General features: G+C 41.0%; 1 protein-coding gene across 1 annotated transcript; it reads right to left on the minus strand.

Moving 5' to 3' along the window:
* On the minus strand, positions 1-27,351 carry LOC143294775 (DNA primase large subunit-like). The gene is made up of 12 exons (XM_076606252.1): positions 27,126-27,351; positions 26,416-26,528; positions 25,181-25,269; positions 22,278-22,398; positions 20,521-20,613; positions 18,810-18,947; positions 16,143-16,283; positions 13,245-13,427; positions 8,801-8,927; positions 6,906-6,988; positions 3,181-3,343; positions 1-2,447 (listed from the first exon to the last, which is right to left on the minus strand). Exons 1-12 carry the CDS (start codon positions 27,295-27,297, stop codon positions 2,188-2,190), a joined length of 1,683 nt encoding a protein of 560 aa, XP_076462367.1. The 5' UTR covers positions 27,298-27,351; the 3' UTR covers positions 1-2,187.
* Between the last annotated feature and the right edge of the window lie 607 nt (positions 27,352-27,958).

The following is a 27,958-nucleotide window of genomic DNA, read 5'->3' on the forward strand; positions in this document are numbered from 1 at the left end:
GGCAGTCATAGTCCGTTTTCGGGGGTGTGCATGCTGGGTATGTTCTTGTTTCCATAACCCACCGAACGCTGACATGGATCACAGGTTCTTTAACGTACGTATTTGATCTTCTGCGTGCGTATACACACGAAGGGGGTTCAGGCACTGGCAGGTCTGCACATATGTTGACCTGGGAGATCGGAAAAATCTCCACCCTTTACCCACCAGGCGCCACCGAGACTCGAACCCGGGACTATCAGATTGAAAGTCCAACGCTTTAACCACTCGGCTATTGCGCCCGATGCACACCAACATCCAGGTACATCTGTGACAAACTTCCAGCCAGCCAATTGCTTGTGCTCACCAGAAAAATTGTGTCTCACTCCACTTGAGATGTTAACTCTCTCCATACGAACGGCGAAAGAGACGACGTTAACAGCGTTTCACCCCAATTACCATCATCAAAATATTGCAAGAGGAAGGCTCTTATACTGAAGAGGTGAATGTTGACAAAGAATACCACAATTCTGACAACGGAAGCTAAAGGTTGGGTCATTCAGACACCCACTGGACATCCGATGGGTCTGTGTAGAGGAGAAGAGAGGACTGGCCGTACTGAGTGAGTTAAAGATAGAACATAATGCACAGACAGGCAGAACAAAACGTTACAGAATGAGGGGGAACAGGACAGAAAAAATAAAGAGCATCCTGTAAAGATACATTCACGCCTGTGAGCACACACACATACTCACTCAAACACATCTGCACCAGCACAGGCACACATGATGAAGATAGCTCCTGCTGAGCCAAGAATGGGAAAAGATTTTTTCTTTTGCATTCGTGGGCTGCAACTCCAACGTTCACCCACAGGCATGAGTTGGCTTTTACACATAAGACCACATTACTTTTGTTTTCGTTTTTCCCTATCATGCAGGCAGTTATATTCCATTTTCAGGGATGTGCTTACAGGGTATGTTCTTGTTTCCATAATCCATTGATGTGCATTACAGGATCTTTAACATGCCTATTTGATCTGTGTGCGTATACACACGAAGGAGGTTCAAGCACCAGTAGGTCTGCACATGTTCACCTGGAGATTGGAAAAATCACCGCCCTTAACCCACCAGGTGCGCCAATACTGGGAATCGACTCAGGAAACTCAGGTGAGAATCCAGCACTCTTTACCATTCCACCACTGCACCCATCAGGAGGAGGTATAAATCTCTGACAGAACTCTCAGAACATCCTCCTGCAGGACAGCCACAACAACCAAGTGATTAAAATTTTAGTCTTTCAAGCTTATGGTACTAGGTTCAAATCCCGGTCACAGCACGGCATCTGGAGGGTCAAGGGTGGAGATTTTTCCTCTCTCCCCAATCAAGAGATCTGAAGACCTGCCAGTGCCTGAACCCCTTTCACATGTACACATACACAGAAGAGCAAACGACGCATGCTGAAGATCAAGTAATCCATGATAACGTTCAGTGGGTTATAGAAACAAGAACATACCTAGCATGCACACACCCCAAAAAACTGACTATGGCTGCCTTCATGGCATGGGTTGAAACACACATGCATGTAAAAAAGTCATGATGGCTACACAGCCCATGTACACAGCAGCAAGATAAGACCAATGACAACATTCCAACGCTCCACTACCAGCAACAAAGCTCTGTGGGTCAAAACAGTCATGCATGTAAAAGATCCCATTCGCACATTCAAAGGAACACTATGGCTGCAGCCCACGTACACAGCAGCAGAAGACTGACCACATCATTCCAACACTCTACTACTATCCCACAGTCGCCAGTATTTTCTCCTCCTCCACTAGACCTTGAGTGGTGGTCTGGACACTAGTCATTCGGATGAGATGATAAAACGAGTTCCTGTGCGCAGCATGCACTTAGCGCACATAAAAAAAACAAAACCCACAGCAACAAAAGGGTTGTCCCTGGCGAAATTCTGTAGAAAAAATCCACTTTGATAAGAAGACAATAAAATTGCAGGCAGAAAAAAAAACAAAGGGTGGCGTTCTCAGTTTAGCAACTTACTCTCCCTGGGGAGAGCAGCCTGAATTTCACACAGAGAAATGTGTATGTGTTGGGACAAAAGAGTAATATGATACAATACAATACAGACAGCAACAAAGCTCTGTCCCCCTCCCCCCCCTCAACCCACTCCCAGTCTCCCCAGGGTCAAGCTTCCAGGCTACTGGCTCTGTGACTCTTGCAGGGCAGCGTCGTCAATCTGCTGAAGCGTGGCCTCGTCAAGGTCGAAGTCATCGTCCATGTCCTTGAACCCGTCGTCCTGGGACGCCGACACGTCTGACTGGGTGGTGCCTGAGGCTGGAGGTGTGGCCTGTGACATTGCCTGAGATGACCCCGACTGTGAGTTCTTCGGGGTGCTCTGGGACGATGCTGGGACAATCTTCACCCCTCGGGGGGTCTGTGGGGCACTGCTCGGCTTGTCTGAAAACACAAAACAAAGAGTGAGTTTGAAGTTAAACGACAGGCACAATAGCCATGTGGTTAAAGTGATGGACTTTCAATCTGAGGGTCCCGGGTTTGAATCTCGGTAATGGCGCCGGGTGGGTAAAGGGTGGAGATTTTTTTTTTTTTTTTTTTTTTACTATCTCCCAGGTCAACATATGAGCAGGCCTGCTTGTGCCTGAACCCCTCTTTGTGTGTATACACAAGTAGAAAATCAAATACGCACGTTAAAGATCCTGTAATACATGTCAGCATTGAAGTTGTGTACCTTGTATATGGAGAGAGTTACCACTCTTTACTATTTTTTTTTCATAATAACAAAACTATTCTCCTGTCTTGAGTACAGCTAATAAAAAACACATCTGTTATCCTGTACCCAGTACAACTATAACCCCCCCCCCCCCTCCCCAAAAAAACAAACAAAAAAAACACACACAAAAAAAACCGGAAAACTATTCTGTCACAAGTACAACAAAAACAACCAAAAAATGAAAAACCAACGACAACAAAAAAACCACAGCTATTCTCTGAGTACAACTAAAAAAACCCCCCAAAACACACAAGTATTCTCCTATCCCGAATACAACTAAAAACAACAACAACCCCCCTCCCCCACCCAACACTGCATGGGGGTTATGACAGGAAGACCCAAGGGGCTGTGTCTTTATGTTATCTTATTACATTATCATTTTTTTTTTTTTTTCTCCCTTACCTGTGTTTTTGTGCAGCCGTTTGTAGCTCTCCTCAAAGTACTGGTTGGGGTGTTGAAAACTGACCTCCACCTCCTCCTCCCCGCCCGTCAATGACCCGTGGATCAGCTCAAACATCTTGGCGCACGCCACCTGGTAGTGGCCTCCCTTGGAGTACTGCAGCACCTGCCGCCGTTGCACAGGAAAGGTGTACTGTGTTGTGTTGTGTTGTAATGTATTATTGTAATTATACTGCACTGTACTGAAACGTATTGTATTGTACTGTGTTGTAATGTATTACTGTATTATACTGCACTGAACTGAAACGTATTGTATTGTACTGTCTTTGTATTATACTGCACTGTACTGAAACGTATTGTATTGTACTGTGTTGTAATGCATTATTGTATTATACTGCACTGTACTAAAACGTATTGTATTGTACTGTGTTGTAATGTATTATTGTATTATACTGCACTGCACTGAAACGTATTGTATTGTACTGTGTTGTATTATTGTATTATACTGCACTGTACTGAAACGTATTGTATTGTACTGTGTTGTAATGTATTATTGCATTATACTGCACTGTACTGAAACGTATTGTATTGTACTGTGTTGTAATGTATTATTGTTTTATACTGAATTGTACTGAAACGTATTGTATTGTACTGTGTTGTAATGTATTATTGTATTATACTGCACTGTACTGAAACGTATTGTATTGTACTGTGTTGTAATGTATTATTGCATTATGCTGCACTGTACTGAATGCATTATTGTATTATACTGCATTGTAGTGAAGTGAATTGTATTGTACTGTGTTGTATTGTACTGAAGTGTATTGTAATCTGTGTTGTGCTGTACTGTATTGCACTGTTTTGTGTTTAATACTGCTGTGTTTTACTGTACTGTATTGTATTGTATTAGATTCTATTGCACTGTACTGTTTTGTACCAAAATTGGGCTGCTCTTCCCAGGCAGAGTGTGTCCCCACACTGCAGTATACAGACCCACGGTAGAGCTCTCAAAAGTAACATCCATGTGGATGTTCTGGGTGTGGCAATATGTGTTGCCCAGTTTTGTGTAACAGCTGTGTGTGTTGAAGTCGGGTTTACTGACTAACCAAGTTCACCAGGGGAACAAGTTGTTCCATGCCTGTTCCTGTTCTTGGTTTTGTTTTTTTTCCACCTGAGTCCGCTGGGACGGCAAACTGGCAGGCAGCGTCCCTTCGCCAGACTGCAACTGTTCCCTGAGTTGAGCGCGGACACTACAGCCCATTTATTCCCTTTCGCCCCACCAAATTGTTTCCCGTTTCCTGGTCCAACCACACCCTTTTGACCCTTCCCCAACGACGCCCTTTCACCCGTCTTCAAATCGTCCATCATCGCAGTCATTGTTCAACTTCATCAAGTGTGGAACTTCATCCTTCCAGCTCTTCCACCAACCCCTTCGACAGTGCCGCTCACCGTCTGCGGTCAGGGGTAGGTGGGAGAGGTCAAGATTCGCAGTTTGTCCCCTCCCCTTCTTTCCTTCATGTTCCAGCTTCGGAGGGAGGGCAGAAAAAACATCCACCTTCGACTTTCATAATCAGTCATCACTCGGGATCCACATGTGAATGTGTGTGTGGGGGAGGGGTGTGTGTGTGTGTGTGTGTGTGTGTGTGTGTGTGTGTGTGTGTGTGTGTGTGTGTGTGTGTGCTTTGATTGCATGAGTGTTGTATGCCATAGTTTGTAATAGTATATTTTTGTTTGGGGGTTTTCTTTATTGTCATTTGTTTGTATTTGCACTTGTTTGTTGGGGAATAAAACTTTATTCAACTTCCCAAGTTCCTGATTCCTTCTGTGTGAGAAGGTAGGCCCCGTCCCAGGAGGGTCAGGGCGCGACAATGGTTCATCATCTCATCTGAACAACTAGCTTCCAGACCACCAGAGGGGTGTGTGTGTGTGTGTGTATGTGTGTGTGTGTGTGTGTGTGTGTGTGGAAATTCTGGTGAGCGTGGGATTCAACCCCACACGATCAGATTCTCTCACTTCCTGGGCAGACATGTTACCACCAGGTCACCTCTCTATCCCAGACAGTGAACTCATGTAGACAAGATGAATCATGTTGAGGGTGTTCTCCTTCATTTCCAAGTGTTTCCCATGAGGATAAAATGTTTGGGTGCCCTCTGTGTAAATTGTTGAGTGGCCCTTCCAGGATTCTTAAGAGTCCCCATGTCAGATAAAGAAAAAATAACCACTTCAGCAATCACACACACACACTTCCCATCTACGTCTCTCGGTTTTTCAATAACATCTGCCGCTTTAAATACATTTGAGTTTTGGGGTCTGTGAGCAACTTTAACAAAGAAAATTTGACACCAGTTTCGCAACTTTAACTCACTCAGTACGGCCAGTCCTCTCTTCTCCTCTACACAGACCCCTCGGATGTCCAGTGGGTGTCTGAATGACCCAACCTTTAGCTTCCGTCGTCAGAATTGTGGTATTCTTTGTCCACATTCACGTCTTCAGTATAAGAGCCTTCTGCTTGCAATATTTTGATGATGGTAATTGGGGTGAAACGCTGTTAACGTCGTCTCCTTCGCTGTTCGTATGGAAAGAGTTAACAGGAAGATTGATAGCTGACCAATGTGTGTCAAGAAACAAGGAATGCAACTCCAAATACTTGGTATCATCTGCCTTGCAGTGATAGTGTTACTGCAGATACAGCAGCCTCGAAGATCAACTGAGAAATGAAAACTAGCCAGGAAAATCATGTGTGTCCTAGGGACGTACAGTGCTGATGACAGGGGGTCCTTTAACTCACTCAGTACGGCCAGTCCTCTCTTCTCCTCTACACAGACCCCTCGGATGTCCAGTGGGTGTCTGAATGACCCAACCTTTAGCTTCCGTCGTCAGAATTGTGGTATTCTTTGTCAACATTCACCTCTTCAGTATAAGAGCCTTCCGCTTGCAATATTTTGATGATGGTAATTGGGGTGAAATGCTGTTAACGTCGTCTCTTTCGCCGTTCGTATGGAGATTTAAGATGTTTATGCATAAAGGACACCCTCCAGCGTGTTATAGGAAACACTGTTTTCTTCTTCGTTTTTTCCTCACACATCTACATGATTTCAAATTGACCAAAGCTGAGGGAATGAAAAAACAAAACAAAACACCCAAATTTTTATATTTTCCCTTGATGTTGAAATTCTTTCACTAATGCAAGCCACAACAAATATCCTGTACATTAACTGATTTACCTGAAACCAATCATCAAAAGGTACGAGCAGATCCAACTGTAACAAGTAGTTGTTTGTGACACATTTTCTGGGGTACGTACAAAAAAGCTGACTCAGATTTAAACTTTTTTTATTTTCTCTCTCTTTTTTTTTTCTTTTTTATTCTTTACGCATGTGAAAAACAGCAACGGAAAATTACCAGATTTCCAAACGTGCAAGACAAGTGCCTGCAAAAGCTGCTCATTTTCTGCTAAAGAAAAACTGTGTATAATTTAGACTTCATCATGTCTTAACAAAAACAGGAAGTCTCCTTGCAAGCACACAAAACACAAGCAGGAAGACACACCCAAACATGCTCTCCCTCTACCTATCTCCTTCTCCCATCCCTACACACAAACATACGGCCCACTTGCTAGCGCATATGCAAACACACACATACCCCCCGTTTTTGTGCACAATGCTATCACACCAAGTTACTGCTTGAATAAAACACTGACCACTCTAAGAATGCGCAAGAGAACTTACCTGATCAACGTCTTCCTTCTTGAGTCCTTGTGACTTCAGCTTCTGCTTCAGTGTGTCTTGGTCACTGTGCTTGAAAGGACAACCTGGCCAACCACACAACACGATTCCTTGCTTTAAATTTCTGCTTTATGAGTATCAGTATCAGTAGCTCAAGGAGGCGTCACTGCGTTCGGTCAAATCCATATACGCTACACCACATCTGCCAAGCAGATGCCTGACCAGCAGCGTAACCCAGTAGATAGCTGAGATCATTTCTGCTTTTTGTGTGGATAGCTGACATACTTTCTGCTTTTTGTGTAGATAGCTATCTTATAATTTCTGCTTTATGTGCGGATAGCCTGCTTATAATTTTGATTTGTCTTCATATTTTCATTTTTCTCTTGTTCCCAGTTGAACCAAAAAGTTATCTGGGACCAGCCGCCGTGGCGAAGTGGTTAGTGTCGTGGACTGACAGCTGGGAGGACGCGGGTTCGAATCCCACTGGAGGTGGGTTTTTTTCGGCCTGTGGCTGGCTCCTACCCAGAGTTGAGTGCACTGTGGGCTTAAATGGGGAGACTAGAACCACACAGTTGAGTGTCATCCACTTCAAGGATGCGTCTTTGGGTGTGTTGCTCTAATTACCTGACCAACACTGCAATGTCTGTATCTCTCGGGCTTGGTTAACGCCGGGATATCATTATGACAGGAAGCATAGAGTGCAGCCTTGCCATACAGTCCCAAACCAAAATGGACCTCCATAGCAACACTGTCATCGTCATCCTCCTCCTCCTTCATCATCATCATCAATATGAAACAAAAACAGTCCCATGTCTGTGGCCTTTCATGCCCTGCTCTCATGCTGACCTCAGTTTCGATACCCCTCCACTTCTGTGCTTGGGGTGAGTCCTGTCAGTGTCTTCAGTGTCGGCAGATTCATCGGGGGCTGTCGTTTGAGGGACGTGGTGGCGGTCTCCACTCTGGGAGGGACGCTCACTCAGTCTGACTCTGTGACTAAGCCATTATTGTTGTTAGTAAGGGGCTTAGTAGGTGGTATCCAAAGTACATCAAATCAGAACAGGCACCACTGAACACCACTGAAGTGACTCAGCAGTAGTGCAGGGTCTCCTCTGTTGTGTGGCCTCCTGGCGACCAATCGATGGATCCCTACGGACTGCCGACGGTGGAACTGCGACGGATGAACCCGGGTGTGGCTGTGTAGGGGGAATCTAAATGAGCGGTGTGGGAGAAATGCCACTGAAACGGTGCAGATGATGGGGCAGCAAAAAAATTTTTTGAAATAAAAAGAATTATTTATTTATCATGAAACATTCTCAATATTGTCGACTGCTTGACACATCTACTGTTATTGTTGTTACCTGTTAGTTTTTGTTTTTGTCCTTGTTTTTCCTATATTGTCACTGTACAGTGAAATGTGTGTTTTTCTCTTCTTATTTTTACTGCGGTTATTGTCATCATTATCATTATTTTTCTTGTTTTGTTTTCTCACCAATGTTTTTGTGCTTAATTACTAGCTGCTGTTAAGTCTTGTAATGTTTGCTTTCTACTTAAATTCTTAAAATTTTTTTTTTTTTTAAAGCTATTGTTATTGTGATTAATTAGTGGCTGCTGTAAGTGTCTTGAGATGTTTGTTTTACACTTGTTCAACTTGTAACTTCCTCAACTTGATCTCGGTTACACTTTGTATTGTATGTGTGCATATGTCCAACAACGAATTCCTGTACCTGAGTATGGACAATAAACTGGTACTAGGCCTTGAGTGTGTACCTTTTCTTTCATGAAAACATAACTCTCTGAGATGCTAAAATAAAGCAATGAAAGAAGTGAGAAAAAAAAAAGAAAGAAAAAAAAAGTGATGTGGGAAAGCCCAGCCCCCAAGAACCGACATGTCCACTCACCGTGAAAATCGCCAGTTGCTGGGGCGTTGGAGGTGATGATCTTCATACAGCTGTAGGGCGTGTAGTCTGTCTTTTTGCCCTCCTTGCCGTAGTTGTGCCGGATGTTGTACAGATACTTCTTGTCAAACTGCACAGAATTTGGCACAACAGGGAGTTTACAGTCCCAGCCATACTGATGTGGAAAAAAAAACCGCAGAAAATTTACTGTTTTTTCTTCAGGTTACACGTGGATACATCCAGAAATACTGAGGTAGAAGTTCTTCTTCTGCATTTGTGCACACGAGTGGGTTTTTACGTGTATGACCATTTTTACCCCGCCATGTAGGCAGCCATACTCCGCTTTCGGGTGTGTGCATGCTGGGTATGTTCTTGTTTCCATAACCCACCGAACGCTGACATGGATTACAGGATCTTTAACATGCGTATCTGAATCTTCTGCTTGCATATACACACGAAGGGGGTTCAGGCACTAGCAGGTCTGCACATATGTTGATCTGAGAGATCACAAAAATCTCCACCCTTCACCCACCAGGCGCCATCACCATGATTCGAACCCAAGACCCTCAGATTGAAAGTCCAACACTTTAACCACTTGGCTATTGTGCCCGTGCAGGCAGAAGCTAGTTCCTTTTTTTTTTCTTTGCGGTTTATGCACATGCAGGAATGTGAAAACAGGTTCAATGAGACAAATTTTGACGTCGGAGCAATGCTCGGGCGCAGGGCTCAGTGAGTCAAGATGTTTGATCTGCCAATACGGCGTCTGTGAGGGTCTGAGTTTCAAATCCTCGTCTCACCCTTTCTCCAAAGTTTGACCAGGAAATCAAACTGAGTGTCTTGTCATTTGGATGAGATGATAAACAGAGGTCCGATGAGCGGCATGCATTTGGCGCACAGAAAAAGAACCCACAGTGACTAAAGGGCTATCCTCTGGTAAAATTTCTGTACAAAAAATCCCTTCTGACATGTAAAAAAAAACAACAACATATGTATGCACTCAGACCTAAGAGCGATGGGTTATGCTGCTGGTCAGGCATCTGCCTTGCAGATGTAGCGTAGTGTATACTGATTTGTCTGAATGCAGTGATGCCTCCTTGAGAAACAAAAAACTGAAACTTGAAAAACCTGCAAAACCAACACAAGGCCGTGAGGGGGAGTGAAAAGGACACGCTATGAATGAAGGTCAGCAAACTGTTAACTCACTCTGGACGATGGAACGCTATAGCGTTCCTGACGTAAGGTAGCATTCCTGACGATGGAACGCTATAGCGTTCCTGACGTAAGGTAGCATTTCGGACGATGGAACGCTACAGCGTTCCTGACGTAAGGTAGCATTTTGGACGATGGAACGCTATAGTGTTCCTGACGTAAGGTAGCATTCCGGACGATGGAACGCTATAGCGTTCCTGACGTAAGGTAGCATTTCGGATGATGGAACGCTATAGCGTTCCTGACGTAAGATAGCATTCCGGATGATGGAACGCTATAGCGGTTTCGAGAAATTTTTTTTTTCCCCCACATTTTCCTCATGAGGTAGCATAACAATCACAGCTACACCAGGCATTGTGAGTGTGTCAAAGGTTGAATGGAAAGTTTCTTCAATCATGAGATTCTGTAACAACACACTCCACAGCCAGCCAGCGAGTTCAGGACCCCACATGCAAGCTAATCTGCATATGTATTGAAAATGGCATCGCAGGCGATACAAATGGAAATTTTTGAAGCAAACTAGATCACAACAGTGGCTTTTACCACTGCTGAAGTGATTGAAATGCTTCAAACTGAAAGTTTCAACATCAATGAGGATGATGAAGACATTGAATAAAGTATCTGCAGTGAAGAAAGCTACTGGCAAGTAGATACTGACTGTGATTCAGCTTCTGAGAGTAGAGGGGGTGGGCGTTCACACAACGTGAGGAGTGATTTTTTTTCCTAACCCTAACAAATGGGTTGTCTGAAATGGAAAAGCAAGGGAGAGAACTATTCGTCCTGAGAGAGTAAAAGCATTTCTTCTTGTGGGCTGTCACTCCCACATTTACTCGTATACACGAGTGGGCTTAAACGTGTATGACCATTTTTACCCCCGCCATGTTAGCAGTCACACTCTATTTTCTGTGTGGGGGGGGGGGATAGGTTCAGGCACTAGCAGGTCTGCAAATCTGTGTTAACCTGGGCGATTGGAAAAAAATCTCCCCTCTTTGCCCCACCTGGTGCCGTGACAAGGATTTGAACCTCATCCTGGGACCCTCAGACTGAAAGTCCCACGCTTTTTTTTTTTTTTTCAATAATCTACTCAATTGTTGTGTCTGTCCTGTTAAGTGTTACTTTCAAGCATCTCTTCCCTGAGAACAATACCATCTTGCTGGGTGAGGTGGCGGAATGGATAGAGCGCTGGATTAAGTTTTGATCCCTGCTTTCAGCACAACTGGTAGGTTAAGAGTGGAGATTTTCCCCCTCTCCATGGTCAATATATGTGCAAAGCTGCTAGTGTCTGAATCCCTGTGTGTATACGCAAGCAGAAGATCAAATAAAAAAAAATATGCATGTTAAAGATCCTGAAATCCATAAAACAATGACAAAGCCTCTGGAGAAGAATTCTAAGCAAAATATTTAATTCTGATTATCTGTAATAATAATAATAATTTGACAGAGAGAGAGAGCAAGAGAGAGAGTGTGTGTGTGTGTGTGCATGTGTGTGTGTGTGTGCAGTGCGTGCATGTGTCAGTATGCACAAGTTTTTGTATTGATAAGCACTTGTACGTATCCTAATTTCTACTGTATCTGTGTTTGTGTATGTTATGTACTATCCCCCCCAATATTCCTTGTGACCCTGGTACACTTGGTAATAAAGACATATTCTATTCTACTTGTATAGAACACTATCCAGAAATCTGCCCTAGGTGCTTTAAAAAAACACACTTTTGTTTACGTAACACATTACATCAATGTTACATGCACACACCAGAGCGATCTGACTTTGTGTGTGTTGGAAGGGGTGTTTTGGGGGGTGTGGTAAATGAAGCCGCTGTGTTGTAATACTTGCTTGTGTGTAAATATTTAGCTTCGCACATGTTGCTTTTTTCAAGTTTTGGTCGAACCCTTTCTCATGTTTTGTGTGCGTTGGACTCGGATGTGGACTGGTACGAAGTGTGGTGAGTGACAAGCCTGTGGAAGCAGAATTAATTTCCAGTTGAATGAACACAGATGCAGTGTATTGTGCTGTACTGAATTGATTTTCATTGTACTGTCTTGTGTTGCATTCTGTTGTACTGTACTGTACTGTGTTGTATTGCACTGCACTGCACTGTGTGTGTGTGTGTGTGTGTGTGTGTGTGTGTGTGTATTTTGTGCCTTTTTCCTGTGATTATTCCTATCTGCAACTTGTAGTATTGTATTGGTGTATGCAGATTTTGTTTTTCCACATCTCTGTCCTCATGTGTGGTTTAATGCACTATTGTATGTGCACTGTCTCATGCGAGGTGCTTAGAACCCATCATAGGGGGAGTTTGCGCCTATAAGTACAATATACTGTATTTCTTCTTGTATTTCTTTTTTTTTTTTTTTCACAACAGATTTCTCTGTGTGAAATTCGGGCTGCTCTCCCCAGGGAGAGCATTTCGCTATACTACAGCACCTAGGTGCTTTACAAAAACACTATTGTTTACGTAACACATTACATCAATGTTACATGCACACACCAGAGCGATCTGACTTTGTGTGTGTTGGAAGGGGTGTTTTGGGGTGTGTGGTAAATGAAGCCGCTGTGTTGTAATACTTGCTTGTGTGTAAATATTTAGCTTCGCACATGTTGCTTTTTTCAAGTTTTGGTCGAACCCTTTCTCATGTTTTGTGTGCGTTGGACTCGGATGTGGACTGATACGAAGTGTGGTGAGTGACAAGCCTGTGGAAGCAGAATTAATTTCCAGTTGAATGAACACAGATGCTTTGTATTGTGCTGTACTGAATTGATTTTCATTGTACTGTCTTGTGTTGCATTCTGTTGTACTGTACTGTACTGTACTGTACTGTATTGCACTGCACTGTGTGTGTGTGTGTGTGTGTGTGTGTGTGTGTGTGTGTGTGTGTGTGTGTGTGTGTGTGTGTGTGTGTGTGTATTTTGTGCCTTTTTCCTGTGATTATTCCTATCTGCAACTTGTAGTATTGTATTGGTGTATACAGATTTTGTTTTTCCACATCTCTGTCCTCATGTGCTCTTGTGTGGTTTAATGCACTATTGTATGTGCACTGTCTCATGCGAGGTGCTTAGAACCCATTATAGGGGGAGTCTGCGCCTATAAGTACAATATATTGTATTTCTTCTTGTATTTCTTTTTTTCTTAATTTCTTTTCACAACAGATTTCTCTGTGTGAAATTCGGGCTGCTCTCCCCAGGGAGAGCAGTTCGCTATACTACAGCACCACCCATATTATCATCATAGTAACCCACCTGATCGGCGTCGATGATCTTGGTGAACTCGGTGCGCCAGAACTTGATGGCCTCCTCCAGTGACAGACCGATGCCCTTCAGGAACAGCCCGAACTGCTGCCGACCCCCGTGGCGCAGGTGGTGGTTCGTGCGGAACGCGCTGTGCAGCTGCTGCATGCACAGTGGGAACGACTTCTTCGACAGCTGCCCACACACACACACACAGATAGGTCCCACAATTTGTTTAGTAACTGTTTCTTGTGCTCCCGTATAATACTGTTCACATGCTCATCATTACATGCGCTTCCACATGAAATACTGTTCGCATGCTCGTGCTCCCATACTGTTCACATGCTCGTAACTACATGTGCTCCCTTATTGTGCACATGCTAAAAATTAACACTGGTGTGTGTGACAGTACATTTTAAAAACATTCCTCCATGCTTATAATCAAAAAAAGTCTAAACTTTAGGAATCATTACCAAAATATAACTGCCTTCTAATGGTACATTATTAGGATCAATGCGCTCTTCAATCTCTCTCTGAATATTTTTGTTTTAATACAGCGTCGTCTCTGGTCCATATGCACTGACCACAATAATTTCCATTATCAAACAGTTTTAAGAACAGAAACATTTAAAAACTCAGAGGGGTCTACGATTGTTTTTTGTATTTGAAACTCAAAGCTATTCTTGAACAAGTTAGTGACCCCTATAATCTAGCTATTGGACGCAAAGAATCATTCAGAACCCCATTCTGCCCTGAACTGTCTCTCCATTTTCTAAGTGAAGTGTGTGTCTTGTAGAAAGAATTCTGAACACTGCTTTTGTCTTATGTAATGCAGGACATCTTTCCTTTCTTGAAGAATTTCTGAATCCCTAGCAGTTTCAGGATGATATCTTGAGCTTACTTATGAAGACCTATTTTTCGTCTATATACATCACACCTCCTTTCTTTAAAAAAAAAAAAAAAAAAAAAAAAAAAAAATCCATGAGTTTTCCATCCATAAGATATTTATCTGTTGAACAAATAAATATCACCCAGATACGGACAGTGCATGCAGGATGATTTATGCACGCTGAGAAGTCACTGTTGATGTGCATATTTTGCCAGTTGTGTAATTTTTCTAGGGTCGGTGAGTAAGTTCAGTTACAGTATATTTTGAATCTATGGAAAGAGCAAACCTTTACATTTAACCCATGATACGTTTGAATCAACGTTTCAAGCGCTTAAAGGACAGAAACTATAGTGCCATCCCTTCTGACCAAGTTCAAACATATATTTGCAAAAAAAAAGAGTAGTTTATGATCTAGGCTTTCTGTTAATATGAATGTTTTAAAATGACCAATGTTGCAAGATGGGATAGAAACAAACATGTCCACTCTCCAAATCTTCAAACATGCTGGGCTTAACCTACTATACACGATATATCAGACAGAAAGCACACCAGAGCATGAACCCCCCAACCCCTCCCCCACCCCCCAGACAAACCAAACAATCTTCCAACACTAAAGTTTTGCAATGTGATTGTCCATATATGAAGAAACAGACAGACATAGAATTGTGTATGAATGAAGGTGAAAAAAACAAAACAAAAAAAACAAACCAAGAAAAACATTGATTCCAAGTTTTGTACACTTAATTGTATGACTTGAACATTTTCCTTCCATATTATTGTAACAAACCCAAAATCAGTGAATGAAAAGTCGTATTTATTTCATAAACGCTATTGATAACTTTGGCATTGTGTGATTTATATACAAAATAAAACGACCCAAGAAAGTCCGGGTAAAAAAAAAAAAAAAAAAAAAATCAGACAATCTGTCAGTTTTCTATCTCTGTTGTTTTGGAACTCAGGATAATGTGTATGTAAATATGACAGTTGTGTCTGACTATGACCATCAGATCGGCAGAGGAGGCAACTGCTGTCCCGACTATCTGGGGCTAGAATTTGACTGTAGTGGGGGAATGTCTTGCCCAAGTTACATCCCCACTCCCTTGGCCAAGAGGACTTTAGGACAGTCAGCGTTGGGATGATTCCCAAAGGCCAACTAGCCCCCAAGATTGCAGCACTAAGAGCCAGTGCAATCCTGCTTCCTAATTTCAGAGTCACAGTCCTTCACAAAAGGCTAAGGTGTAAATGACTTCCCATCACAGCTCTCACTTTGCTGTTGGCCTACCTGTAAGCTTTTGTCAATCTGTGATGTAAACCGAGAGTTGGGCCATAGACTGCAACAATATTCCCTGCCCCCTGGCTGTGAAAATATTCAGATTTGTGTCATGGTTCCCACAAATGTGACCAAAAAAAAAAAATCCAAACTTGTTCCATATCTTTTCCAGACCAGACTGGAATTTTTTCCATACCAAATACAAAGCCAAACTAAATCACTGATGAAAGAGATTGGTGGATATCCTGGTGTCAAAGCTCAATTTCCAACAATTTTTTGTTTGTTCATTTGCTGAATTTTTATTTTTATTTTTTTAATTTTTTTTTTTTTTAGTGCATTAAGTTCTTTGTTGAATGATACTGGTAAAGGTTTATATCAAAAAAAGAATTTTCCCCCTTAAATAACTTTGAATTACATACTATACTGTGACCCACTGGTGCAGACTCTGGCAGTGGTCTGGATTCCCGTCCTGTCCAAAATACTAGTCTGCCCATGCACAGAAATTGTAAGTTGGACTGCAGATGTAAGCCTCCACTGCAAAAATTACCTCCCTTGTAATAAACATTTTTCAAGAATTTTCCAGCCCTGGACAGAATTCTCTCAATTTTCAAAGACTTCCATGACTCTACAACCAACCCAGAATTCCCCTCTCTTCTCCCCCCTCCTGCCCCCCCCCCCCCACTTCTTCCCTCCATCCACTGCTCCCCCCAGCCCCCTCCCAACCCCCTGTCCTCGTCCTGTGGTGACTCACCATGTCAATCATGTCGGCCGTCATTTCCCCAACGGGTTTCTTGTTGCCGTAGTCCTGACCCACATAGCGACGGCTCAGACTGCACAGCATGGGCAGCAGGCGACCGTCCTCCTCTAGATGTGGAAGCCTGCGGGCCGTCACCTGCCATGCGTAAAACAATGCGTTCGTCAACAATGAACGAAAGGAAAAAACAATGGGTTCGTCAAGAAAGGACAACAGGAAAAAACAATGGGTTCGTCAACAATGGACAACAGGTAAAACAACACGTCTGTCAACAATGGACAATGGGTAAAACAACATGGATGTCAACAATGGACAACAGGTAAAACAACGCATCTGTCAACAATGGACAACAGGTAAAACAACACATCTGTCAACAATGGACAACAGGTAAAACAACACGTCTGCCAACAATGAACAACAGGTAAAACAACGCATCTGTCAACAATGGACAACAGGTAAAACAACGCATCTGTCAACAATGGACAATGGGTAAAACAACACATCTGTCAACAATGGACAACAGGTAAAACAACACGTCTGTCAACAATAGACAACAGGAAAAACAACGTGTCTGTCAACAATGGACAATGGGTAAAACAACACGTCTGTCAACAATGGACAACAGGTAAAACAACACGTCTGTCAACAATGGACAACAGGTAAAACAACACATCTGTCAACAATGGACAACAGGTAAAACAACGCATCTGTCAACAATGGACAACAGGTAAAACAACACGTCTGTCAACAATGGACAACAGGTAAAACAACGCATCTGTCAACAATGGACAACAGGTAAAACAACACGTCTGTCAACAATGGGTAAAACAACACAACGCATCTGTTATTAGTGTCAACATTGGACAAAACAACACATCACATCTGTCACCAATGGATAAAATGCAGTTGTCAACAATGGATAAAACAACGCATCCATAAACACTATGCTCTTGACAGAACCCATGCCAACTAAAGGGTTGTCCATGGAAAAAATTCTGTCAAAAAAAACCCCAACACATCTGTCAAAAATGAATAAAACAACAGCATCCATAAACACACGATAAAAACTATGCACTTCATAGAAGCAGAACCCAAAGCAGCTAAAGGGTTGTCCATGGAAAAATTCGGTCAAAAAAATAAAACAACAGATCCGTCAATAATGGATAAAACGATGCATCCATGAGCATTCCACAAAAACAGAGCACTCTATAGAACTCATAGCAGCAAAAGGGCTGTCCATGGCAAAATTCATCAACATGTCTATCAACAATGGATAAAACAATGCATCCATAAACATTTGATAAAAAAAAACAATGCATTTAACAGAACCCACTGCAACAAAAGGATTGTCCAAGGCAAAATCATGTAGAAAAATAACACAACCCGAATTTCACACAGAGGAATATTTTGAGACCCCCCCCCCCCCCCCAAAAAAAGGAATATAATACAATTTGTGAACGATGGATCAATCGACACATCTGCGAACAATGGATAAAACTAAAGAATGTATTTGTTGTGAACAAAGTCCTTCACATGGGTGGGAGTGATTGGAAAAACTGAAAAGTTTGCAACCCGAGTGCAGGGATCCCTTAACTGCAGTGCATGTTGTGATACCAAAACAAAGTAAAATAAAGGCATTAAAAAAAAAAGTCTAAAAAAAAAGAAAAGAAAAAAAGAGACCAAAATTTCAATACAGAAATCTTTATCAAACAGACATATTCCACCCATGCCTTTAATTTTACTTAAAGTATTTATTATTTATTTCAAATATTCATCTTGATTCCATACTCCTTCAACACAGTTTCCCCCAACTCATCATTGAACCTCCCCCCCAACCCCCCACACCCCCCTGCCACACCCACACCCCCTCCTCCCCAACCCCAACTTTTAATAAACGGTAACATTCAAATGTGAAAATTAATACTTTTAACAAAATGTCTACAATCACCAGTATGTGTGATGGGACATTAACTCTTTCACAACCATAGGTGACTTTAGTTGACAAGACAGTCAGAGGCAAAGAGAGAGAGAGAGATTGGAGAGGGCACACAGACCTTACTGACCAACAGTAGAGAGAGAGAGAGGGAGAGAGAGAGAGGGAGAGAGAGGGAGGGAGGAAGAAACAGCACACAAAGCAGATACTGACTTCCTGACAGACTGGAGAGACAGAGAGAGAGAGAGAGGGAGATGGAGCGGGAGAGAGAGAGAGAGAGAGAGAGAGAGAGAGAGAGAGAGAGAGAGAGAGAGGGAGGGAGGGAGGAAGAAACAGCATACAAAGCAGATACTGACTTCCTGACAGACTGGAGAGAGAGAGAGAGAGAGAGAGAGAGAGAGAGAGAGGGAGAGAGGGAGGGGGAGAGAGAGAGCGAGAGAGAGGGAGGGAGGGAGAGAGAGAGGGAGGGAGGAAGAAACAGCACACAAAGCAGATACTGACTTCCTTACAAACTGGAGAGAGAGAGGGAGGGAGAGAGAAAGAGGGAGGGAGAGAGAGAGAGGGGGAGAGAAAGAGGGAGGGAGGAAGAAACAGCACACAAAGCAGATACTGACTTCCTGACAGACTGGAGAGAGAGAGAGAGAGAGAGAGAGAGAGAGAGAGACAGAGACAGAGACACTGAGAGAGAGAGAAAGCTGTAGAAAGACCACACAGAGCGGACGACCACTTACTGACAGACTGTATGACAGCTGCACCCGATACACGGTCAGCAGAATGGACACCAGGTCATCCTGTGGCACGTAGGCACTCCCATGATGCAGAAAGACGCGGCGCCCTCGCACCAAGTCCAGAGCTTCCGTGAAGGGCACCTGATGAGCGTCAAAGTCATGGCCGCCATTAGGAACAAACTGTCCAACTGTCACGCCAGTGCTGGTGAGTGTCATGAGGAACACATCCATGAAATGTGTCACAGTCTCTAGTTAAAAAAACAACAACAAGACTAACACATAATAACACTGTCAACATATAGAGTGATGGCCTAGAGGTAACGCGTCCGACTAGGAAGCGAGAAAATCTGAGCGCGCTGGTTTGAATCACGGCTCAACCGCCGATATTTTCTCCCCCTCCACTAGACCTTGAGTGGTGGTCTGGGCGCTAGTCATTCGGATGAGACGATAAACCGAGGTCCCGTGTGCAGCATGCACTTCGCGCACGTAAAAGAACCCACGGCAACAAAAGGGTTGTTCCTGGCAAAATTCTGAAGAAAAATCCACTTCGATAGGAAAAAACAAATAAAATTGCACGCAGGAGAAAAAAAAAAAGAAAAAAAAAAAAGAAAGAAAAAAAGGGTGGCGCTGTAGTATAGCGACGCGCTCTCCCTGGGGAGAGCAGCCCGAATTTCACACAGAGAAATCTGTTGTGATAAAAAGCAATACAAATAAAAACAAATAATGACACACATCAACATCCACATGCGTGCATGTTGTAACTATATCTTAGTCTTCAGTTAAAAAAAACAAAACAAGACTAACACACAATAACACTGTCAAAACATACATCAACATCCACACACACAAGCATGCATGCATGCTTGTAACTATGATATCTTCACAGTCTTCAGTCAAAAAGACTGACACGCAATAACACTGTCAACTTATACATCAACATTATGTACACACATAAGTATGCATGCATGTTGTCACCATGAAATCTTCAGTCTTCAGTTCAAAGACCAACACACAAAAACACTCTCAACATATGCACACACAAGTACGCAGGCATATTGTAAGCTCTCATTCAATCACACAAAGATGAAACATAATTATATGGATTTTTTTTTCTTATTACCAAATTCAAGATACTCTGTAGCAATACATTTAATGTGTTTTCTATTATTTACTGGAGTTTTACTTATAAAACAGTAAAGCAACATACAGAAATACTCTTTTTTTGTTTATTTTTTTTTAATTCTACCCTTTTCCAAATACTTTGAAACATTCTTCTTTAATAAAAAAGAAAATGAATCACAACAATCTAAAAATACAGGTTTCTTTTAACAAAGACAAGTCTGCTAAAATCAGGTGCACACACACACACACACACACAAATCTTCCCCCAAATAAACCTGCAGAAGTATGAGACAAAAATAAATGAGTATTAGGCTGGGAATATAAAATTATACCATTGTTTTATTCCATTACTATTATTGACACTTAAATAGCTTTACTTATATAGCGCCTCTATCTGTGGTCATACGCCAAGGTCTAAGCACCTTACAAACATGGGGTCATTTGCACAACAGGCTGCCTACCTGGGCAAAGCCAACTGACAGCTGCCTTTAAGCACTCATCATTTTGTTTCCTGTGACAAGCTTCAGTCATGCACATGTACACACATGTATATCACGGACTGGCATGCAGCATTCGCCCGCTGAGCACTTGCCTTGTAGAACTGTACAGAGGGAGTGTAGTATGTTTCATCCTTGCAGGCACTGTTCAACTGCTGACGGAACTGCAGATGCTCCTCTTTGTCTATCTGCCAACAAAACAAACACAGGAAAATAGTACTTCAACACCCCTGAAAATGGAGTATGGCTGCCTTCATGGCAGGGTAAAAATCACTTGTACATTTAATAATAGTGAACATGGGAGTTGCAGCTCACAAGCAAAGAGAAGTACTATGACAGTGAAGTTAAATGAGCAATATATAGTAAAATAAAAAAATATACAAAAAGATATAGAGAAGGGAAAAAAAAACCCAACAACAAAAAAACAAAACAAAACCACACACAACTGAAAAATAACTGCATAATATCCTATACTTTTTAGCAATAAAACTATCCTGAGTTTAGAATATACACGAAAGTCAAAATTTCCAGATCAAAGAGATTAACACCCAAACAAAAATATATTTGGGAATGGTGTATACTCAGCATTTAAACATTTGAATAAGCTTAAAACTTCTACCATCACAAGCATTTATAAGTTGGGTAAATAGTGGGATGAGAAAAAAAAGAGAGGGAAAACAGTTCACTTTAAACGTTTTTTTCAGAAGCCAAAAGCAAGGTCATGGTTTGAGTGTACTTCTTCTTCTTCTTTGTTCGTGGGCTGCAGCTCCCACGTTCACTCGTATGCACACGAGTGGGCTTTTACGTGTATGACCGTTTTTACCCCGCCATGTAGGCAGCCATACTCCGTTTTCGGGGGTGTGCATGCTGGGTATGTTTTTGTTTCCATAACCCACGAACGCTGACATGGATTACAGGATCTTTAACATGCGTATTTGACCTTCTGCTTGCATATACACACGAAGGGGGTTCAGGCACTAGCAGGTCTGCACATATGTTGAACTGGGAGATCGTAAAAATCTCCACCCTTCACCCATCAGGCGCCGTCACCGTGATTCGAACCCGGGACCCTCAGATTGACAGTCCAACACTTTAACCACTCGGCTATTGCGCCCGTTGTTTGAGTGTACTGAATTCCTACATTTACCTATCTAGAATCCTATAACCAGAGCCTGTTAAGGAACAAGACTTCATTTAGTCAAATATAACTTGATAATAATAATCATTATCATACATTAATAAGACTTTCTTGTCGTCCTGTCCATTTCATTTTCAAATAAAACACAGTTCAAACCAAGGAGACAGTTTCTCACAGGGTGGCAATTCAGGTCGTTCAACACATATGTAAAACACAGTTTAAACCAAGGAGACAGTTTCTCACAGGGTGGTAATTCAGGTCGTTCAACACATATAAAACACAGTTCAAACCAGGGAGACAGATTCTCACTGGGTGGTAATTCAGGTCGTTCAACACATAAAAAACACAGTTTAAGTCAAGGAGACACTTTCTCACAGGGTGACAATTCAGGTCATTCAACACATATGTAAAACACTGTTTAAGTCAAGAAGACAAGTTTCTCACAGGGTGGCAATTCAGGTCGTTCAACACATATAAAACACAGTTCAAACCAAGGAGACAGATTCTCACAGGGTGGCAATTCAGGTCGTTCAACACATATATAAAACACAGTTCAAACCAGGGAGACAGATTCTCACTGGGTGGTAATTCAGGTCGTTCAACACATATATAAAACACAGTTCAAACCAGGGAGACAGTTTCTCACAGGGTGGCAATTCAGGTCGTTCAACACATATATAAAACACAGTTCAAACCAAGGAGACAGATTCTCACAGGGTGGTAATTCAGGTCGTTCAGCACCATGAACTCAGCACGGCTCTGTGGACTCTCCTGCTGAAAGCGGAAGCGGAAGAGGTCAACTTCTTGCTGAATGAACCAGCGTCTGAGGTCTTCCCTGAAAGTGAAAACACAGTATCAGTATCAGTAGCTCAAGGAGGCGTCACTGCGTTCGGTCAAATCCATATACGCTACACCACATCTGCCAAGCAGATGCCTGACCAGCGCCGTAACCCAACGTGCTTAGTCAGACCTTGAGGAAAAAAAAAAGAAAAAAGAAAAACAACAACAAAAAACAAAACAAAACAAAACAAAAACACAACCAAATGTACCACCACTGTCAATATTCCTGCTCTTTTCACACTAAAACAAAAAGCCTGACCAGTGAACTGGTTTAACATGAAGGTCAGGCATCTGGTACTTTGTTTTCTGGTTACATTTTACAGCAGATGTGTGGTAGCAGTCTCCTTAGATCAGTCCGCACACTCACACCTCCTTGGAACCATTCAACTTTTCACACTAAATGTAAAAAGACAGACAAAGTACAACCAAAAAATGATAGATATATGTTACACATATATATATATATTCTGACATTGTACTATTTGTAGTTATAATGCGTAAAGACAAAATATGCATGCCTTCAAATATATATCACATATTCAAAGTATGTATTTTCAAAAAAATGTTTTCAGGACTCATTTTACAGCTTAAAATCAATAAGATACAACAGAAATGAACAACTGCATCAAAATGCTAAAATGAAAAATCAAAATACCAACTGCCATCCCTTAAAACATAAATAAATTGATTTAAAAAAATGTGCAAATTTATGCAGCCAGACATGTGATGGTTTCATTCCTTTGACTTAATTATGATTAACCCAATATGTTGCTACCTGACAACATAAAAGACCAATCTCCAACTTGTCTAACTTAAGCTGAAACAACATGCGAGAAGTGTGAATATCATATCATCTCTTGTTACGTTTACTTTAACTCACTTGGGATGGTAAGTTTTCTTTCTTTTCCCCACAGACGCCCCATTTGTAAAGGTTAGGGGGAAAAAATCACAAAAGATACAAAGTACAGAGTTAGAAAATGAAATTTTCTGAATTGGTTAAAACATGTTGGGTTAATGCCTCAAAAAAAAATCTCATACCTTATTTCTACAGTTTTGCCATTATATAAGGCTAATTTTTCACCCCAAATCGCCATACCCTCACATTGATCATGTCAATGGGAACAAAATTATCAGAACAAATGCCTGCAGATGCACAAAATAGCTCCTGATAACAGATAAGTATTCATACACTTTGGAGACCTAAAACGTTGCCATCACTGCCTTAATTTGTTCCACAATATTTCGAGACAAACTAGCTTTAGACGCCATTTTGCTGACATGCTAGCACGTGAAACAAATGACAGGTCAGTGACTTTGCCAACGGGTGCACCAGATGGGCTACACATGACAGGCTGGCCAACCATGCCTTTCGGTTGTGGTGTGGTCAAGAATAGCACACTCACTCTGCGTGGATAATCACCAAATCATGTGAACAGTGTGTGATGGATTCATAATTCTGGAATATATGCTATTCCATTCTTTCATCTGAATCCTAGTACGCTTCATGTGGGAATGCTCATCCATTCCATTGTCTGCAAAGAGTTAAATCCCTTCATTCTAGTCCACAGATAAATGAGCACCACACTTGTGTGTGCTGAACATACCTCTGTATTCCTGGCTATAAGTATAACTCCCATCATGTGACTATAAACTAGTAAAGTCTTGGTTTTTACTGGACTGTATTTATAAATATAATTTCATGATCAAGCATCTCTTTCCTCCCATCATCCTTTAAAACTTAAGTGGACAGACAGATCCTGTGCTGTAGGGTTATGTTTGTGCTTATTAGAAAAGAAAAAAAAGAAGAAGAAAAAAAACAAACATCACAAATGTGTGAATAAAAGTCATACTCACTGGATCTTTAACATGTGAAAATGATCTACATCCAAACTATATAACAGAAAAGGGGTGGAGGCACTACTTTACCAGCAAGTATGCACAATTACGCTGACCTCAGAGAGAGGAAAAATCTCCAACCTGAATGTGTCCTGTGTTGCCTGGGTTTAAACCCTGGATCTCTGACACCCGCAAGACAAAAAACGCTATGCTCCCCTCTCTCTGCTATCACGCCTACCTTTTATGAGAACAAGACTTCTGGCTATGGCAGGTACTTGTTCAAGACAAAATATTTTCAGTGGACTACATTACTTTGTGACAGTGTATTATTAGTATTTTCGAGATAACACAAGAGAGACTGCATACTGTTGCATATCTGCATGCATGGTAGGATCTGCAATATGTAGTGTGTGTGTGTGTGTGTGTGTGTGTGTTATTTATCATTCATAATATTCATTTTATTGTTTTCACTTTTATTTGATTTTATTTCTATTTTATATTTATAGCATTTATTTATGTTATTCTATTAATTTCTTACTCTTTTCTTCTTTTTTCTCAAGGTCTGACCAAGCGTGTTAGCTTAGACTGCTGGTCAGGCATCTGCTAAAGAGGTGTGGTGTAGCGTATGGATTTGTCCCCACCCCTTGAGCAAGTGAACTGAAATCAAGTAGGACAAGATTCATATTTGAAGTTTTGAACATTACTAGTAAACTGAAACAATGATGGGTAGCTTATTAGAGAAAAACCAATAATAAGAGGGGAAAACAATAATAAGAGGGGAAGTACTATTATATTTTATATATATATATATATATATATATATGTACACACACACACACACACACACATATATATATATATATATATATATATATATATATATATATATATATATATGTGTGTGTGTGTGTACACACACACACACACTGTATTGAACTTACGATCGGCAGTATGCAAGACGAAGAATGAAGTGAGAGACATGATCCTTCCAACGATTCTGCTGCTTCAAGGAGTCATCAAGAGATCCTTTCTGTTAACATACACACTCACATGTATATATATCACTATATGTGCAGACTAGCAGTAGCACACACATGACACACGCACACACTGGACAAACATTTCACAAAAATTGTGAATTATATATATACATATATATAATATACACACAAACAATGAAAGTGGGATAGGTGTGTACTTGTGGAATTTTGCAAAAAGTAACCACACAGCAAATGGAATGCTGATACCATGTGACTGCAATGATTATAACAAAGAACCAAAAAAAAAAAAAAAAAAAAAAAAAAAAAAAGTAATAAAATAAAAGGATAAAAACCTAATACATAAATCAAAATTTTATAATGCAAATAAATCAGCAGCATTTCAACTTAAAAAAACTCAGGTAATAACTGGGTCCATCAGGTAAATTCATGTTTATTATTAATATTTCCAAACTCATATGACTTATCACTTAGCTGTAAATTGTATATTGCTGTTAAATCCTGTTTTACAACTTATAATTCTCCTGACAAAGCACTGTTTATTAGGAACAATGGTAGTCACAGATCAATGCATACAATTTATAAAGCTATAAACTAACCTGTACGGCTGTAGGCTGTACTTAGTATACCAATATCATTATTATGAGCATTTACGCCTAATTTTGAAAATAAGCCATAGGCCTTTACAAATAGAACACATATATATATAAAATATAAATATCAAAATGGAAAAATTGAACACAAGATACCAAACATAAAAATTACCCCCCCCCCACCCCTCCATTCCCACACAAGCACACATACACACAAGTCATAGAACACAATTGTAAATAGCACACAATCAAAAATACTACCAACAAATTATGAAACTATCAAAACTCACTCAGTTAGTCACTAATACTAGTCATTTTAGTTCATAGAATCATACTGGAAAGGGGTGAGCTGTTGAGAATTAATCAGGAGGAGGGAAAGGTGGGTCTTCAGACTGGATTTGAAAGATAGCAGTGAAGATGAGTAATGGAGAGGCTGAGGAAGTTGATTTCAAAGAAAGGGGGTTTGGAATGAAAAACTGTGTTGGCCATATGTTTTGGTTTGAGCAGTTGGGATCCTATGCATACTGGGGTTCCTAAGCATACCGTGTTCATTCTAACTGATAAATCAAGAGAAAACGTACTTACCTCAAAAACTGAATTCTTCAGTTTGGTTTCTCTTATTTCTCTTTCCAGCAGTTTGTTGTAATTCTCTGACCCTTTGGCATAGCGTACTCCAGCTGTCTCTACTGCCTTCAACACTTGAAAAAAATCCATTATGAATCATTTTGTGGTATTGAAATTTATATAATTACACATACTGTTAAAAAGTTGATAATCAATACACAATGCTCTGTCAATAGCCTGTTTTGAACAATTTCCTCACACTGCAGAACAAAAAGCATGACTTTAAAATGTGGCTGGCTTTGGGATGTTAAGGTTTTGTATATTATAATGCCTGAAATGAGTGAAAATGAAAATGTACCAGTTCCAACTGGAATTTGGAAATCAAAACCACAATGTTAATTCCACAACTGAAAACTTAACCATACTCAAGATACTGCAATGCTCCTGTATTGTGCTTGTATTTGTTGTAAGGAAAAACTAATCCATATAATATATGGATTATAATAATATAATCCATATATATTAAAAAAAAATAAAAAAATAAATAAAATAAAAAAATAAATAAATCACACACTCCGACTGACAATTGATGAACTATTCTGAACAAGGTAATGTCACACTTAAGCTTTGAACTCTTAGCCGAGTCCGTAAAAACACTGTAACTGTGTAAAAATTTGTGCAAAGAGAATAGCGGCCTGAACAAGTGTTCGCACTGTAGCAGACGGACCTACCTTTTAGGCGTTCCACTGCTAGCTCCTCAAACTCATCCAAAGTGATGGTATCGGTCGGCGGAAATTTGTAGATCTGAACACAATGACTGTAGCTACCAGTATCGCCTACTTTGACGTGTCCCCTCCGTCGTATCTTTGCTGTCCGTGGTGTCGCTGTACTTTTGAACTCCATTCTGGGAAGCTGGATCACAATGTTCTTTCGCAGAGCTTAGGGAATCCCGCCAACTTTGTTTTTATTTCCGGTTTTATGTGACGGATGTGTTGAGAATTGTGTCCCTTGTAACTAGGCACCTACTTTTGGTATCGTTCAAAGTTTTGTTTTTTTGTTTTTTGTTTTTGTTTTTAACATTGAAGTCTTTGCATCTTCTATCATTTCGCATTGTTATTGTCGTTGTCCTTTCATCTGACTGAAGGAATCAAAGTTTGGTCTTTATCTTAATTTGATAAATCTGAACCCACATTACATAGTTGTTTTTTATATGTATTATAAAACACGCCCACGCACGCACGCACGCATGCACACACACACACACACACACACACACACACAGAATGATCACACCATGGTTTTATTAATTACTTCGTATTAGTGTTCTTTGAATATTTGCCTTCTTCTGGTCTTGGTGTCTTTCTGGTTGTAATTGTTTTGCCGGATTGTTGAGTGTGAAGTTTTTTGGTGTGTTTGTATTTTTAACCTTACAAGTCAACGGAAATACCTGTCTGTCACTGTCTGGTTTATTTCATATTTTGATTAAGTTATTTTTGCTTGTCGCCATCCTTCTTCGACATCTGTATCGTATTTTTTTTTCTAATTATTTTCTGCCTTCTGTTCT

Source organism: Babylonia areolata, chromosome 20, assembly GCF_041734735.1.
Source record: "Babylonia areolata isolate BAREFJ2019XMU chromosome 20, ASM4173473v1, whole genome shotgun sequence".
Taxonomy (NCBI): Eukaryota; Metazoa; Mollusca; class Gastropoda; order Neogastropoda; family Buccinidae; genus Babylonia; species Babylonia areolata.

Bases quoted from the DNA above. Each gene is read 5' to 3' on its own strand.
- LOC143294775 (XM_076606252.1), bottom strand. From the start codon at position 27,297: ATGGAGTTCAAAAGTACAGCGACACCACGGACAGCAAAGATACGACGG. The intron at 22,399-25,180 runs GTAAGTTCAATA...TTTCACTTTCAG, and splicing joins CGTCTTGCATACTGCCGATC to GGAAGACCTCAGACGCTGGT. The intron at 18,948-20,520 runs GCAAGTGCTCAG...GACGCTCATCAG, and splicing joins CCTCTGTACAGTTCTACAAG to GTGCCCTTCACGGAAGCTCT.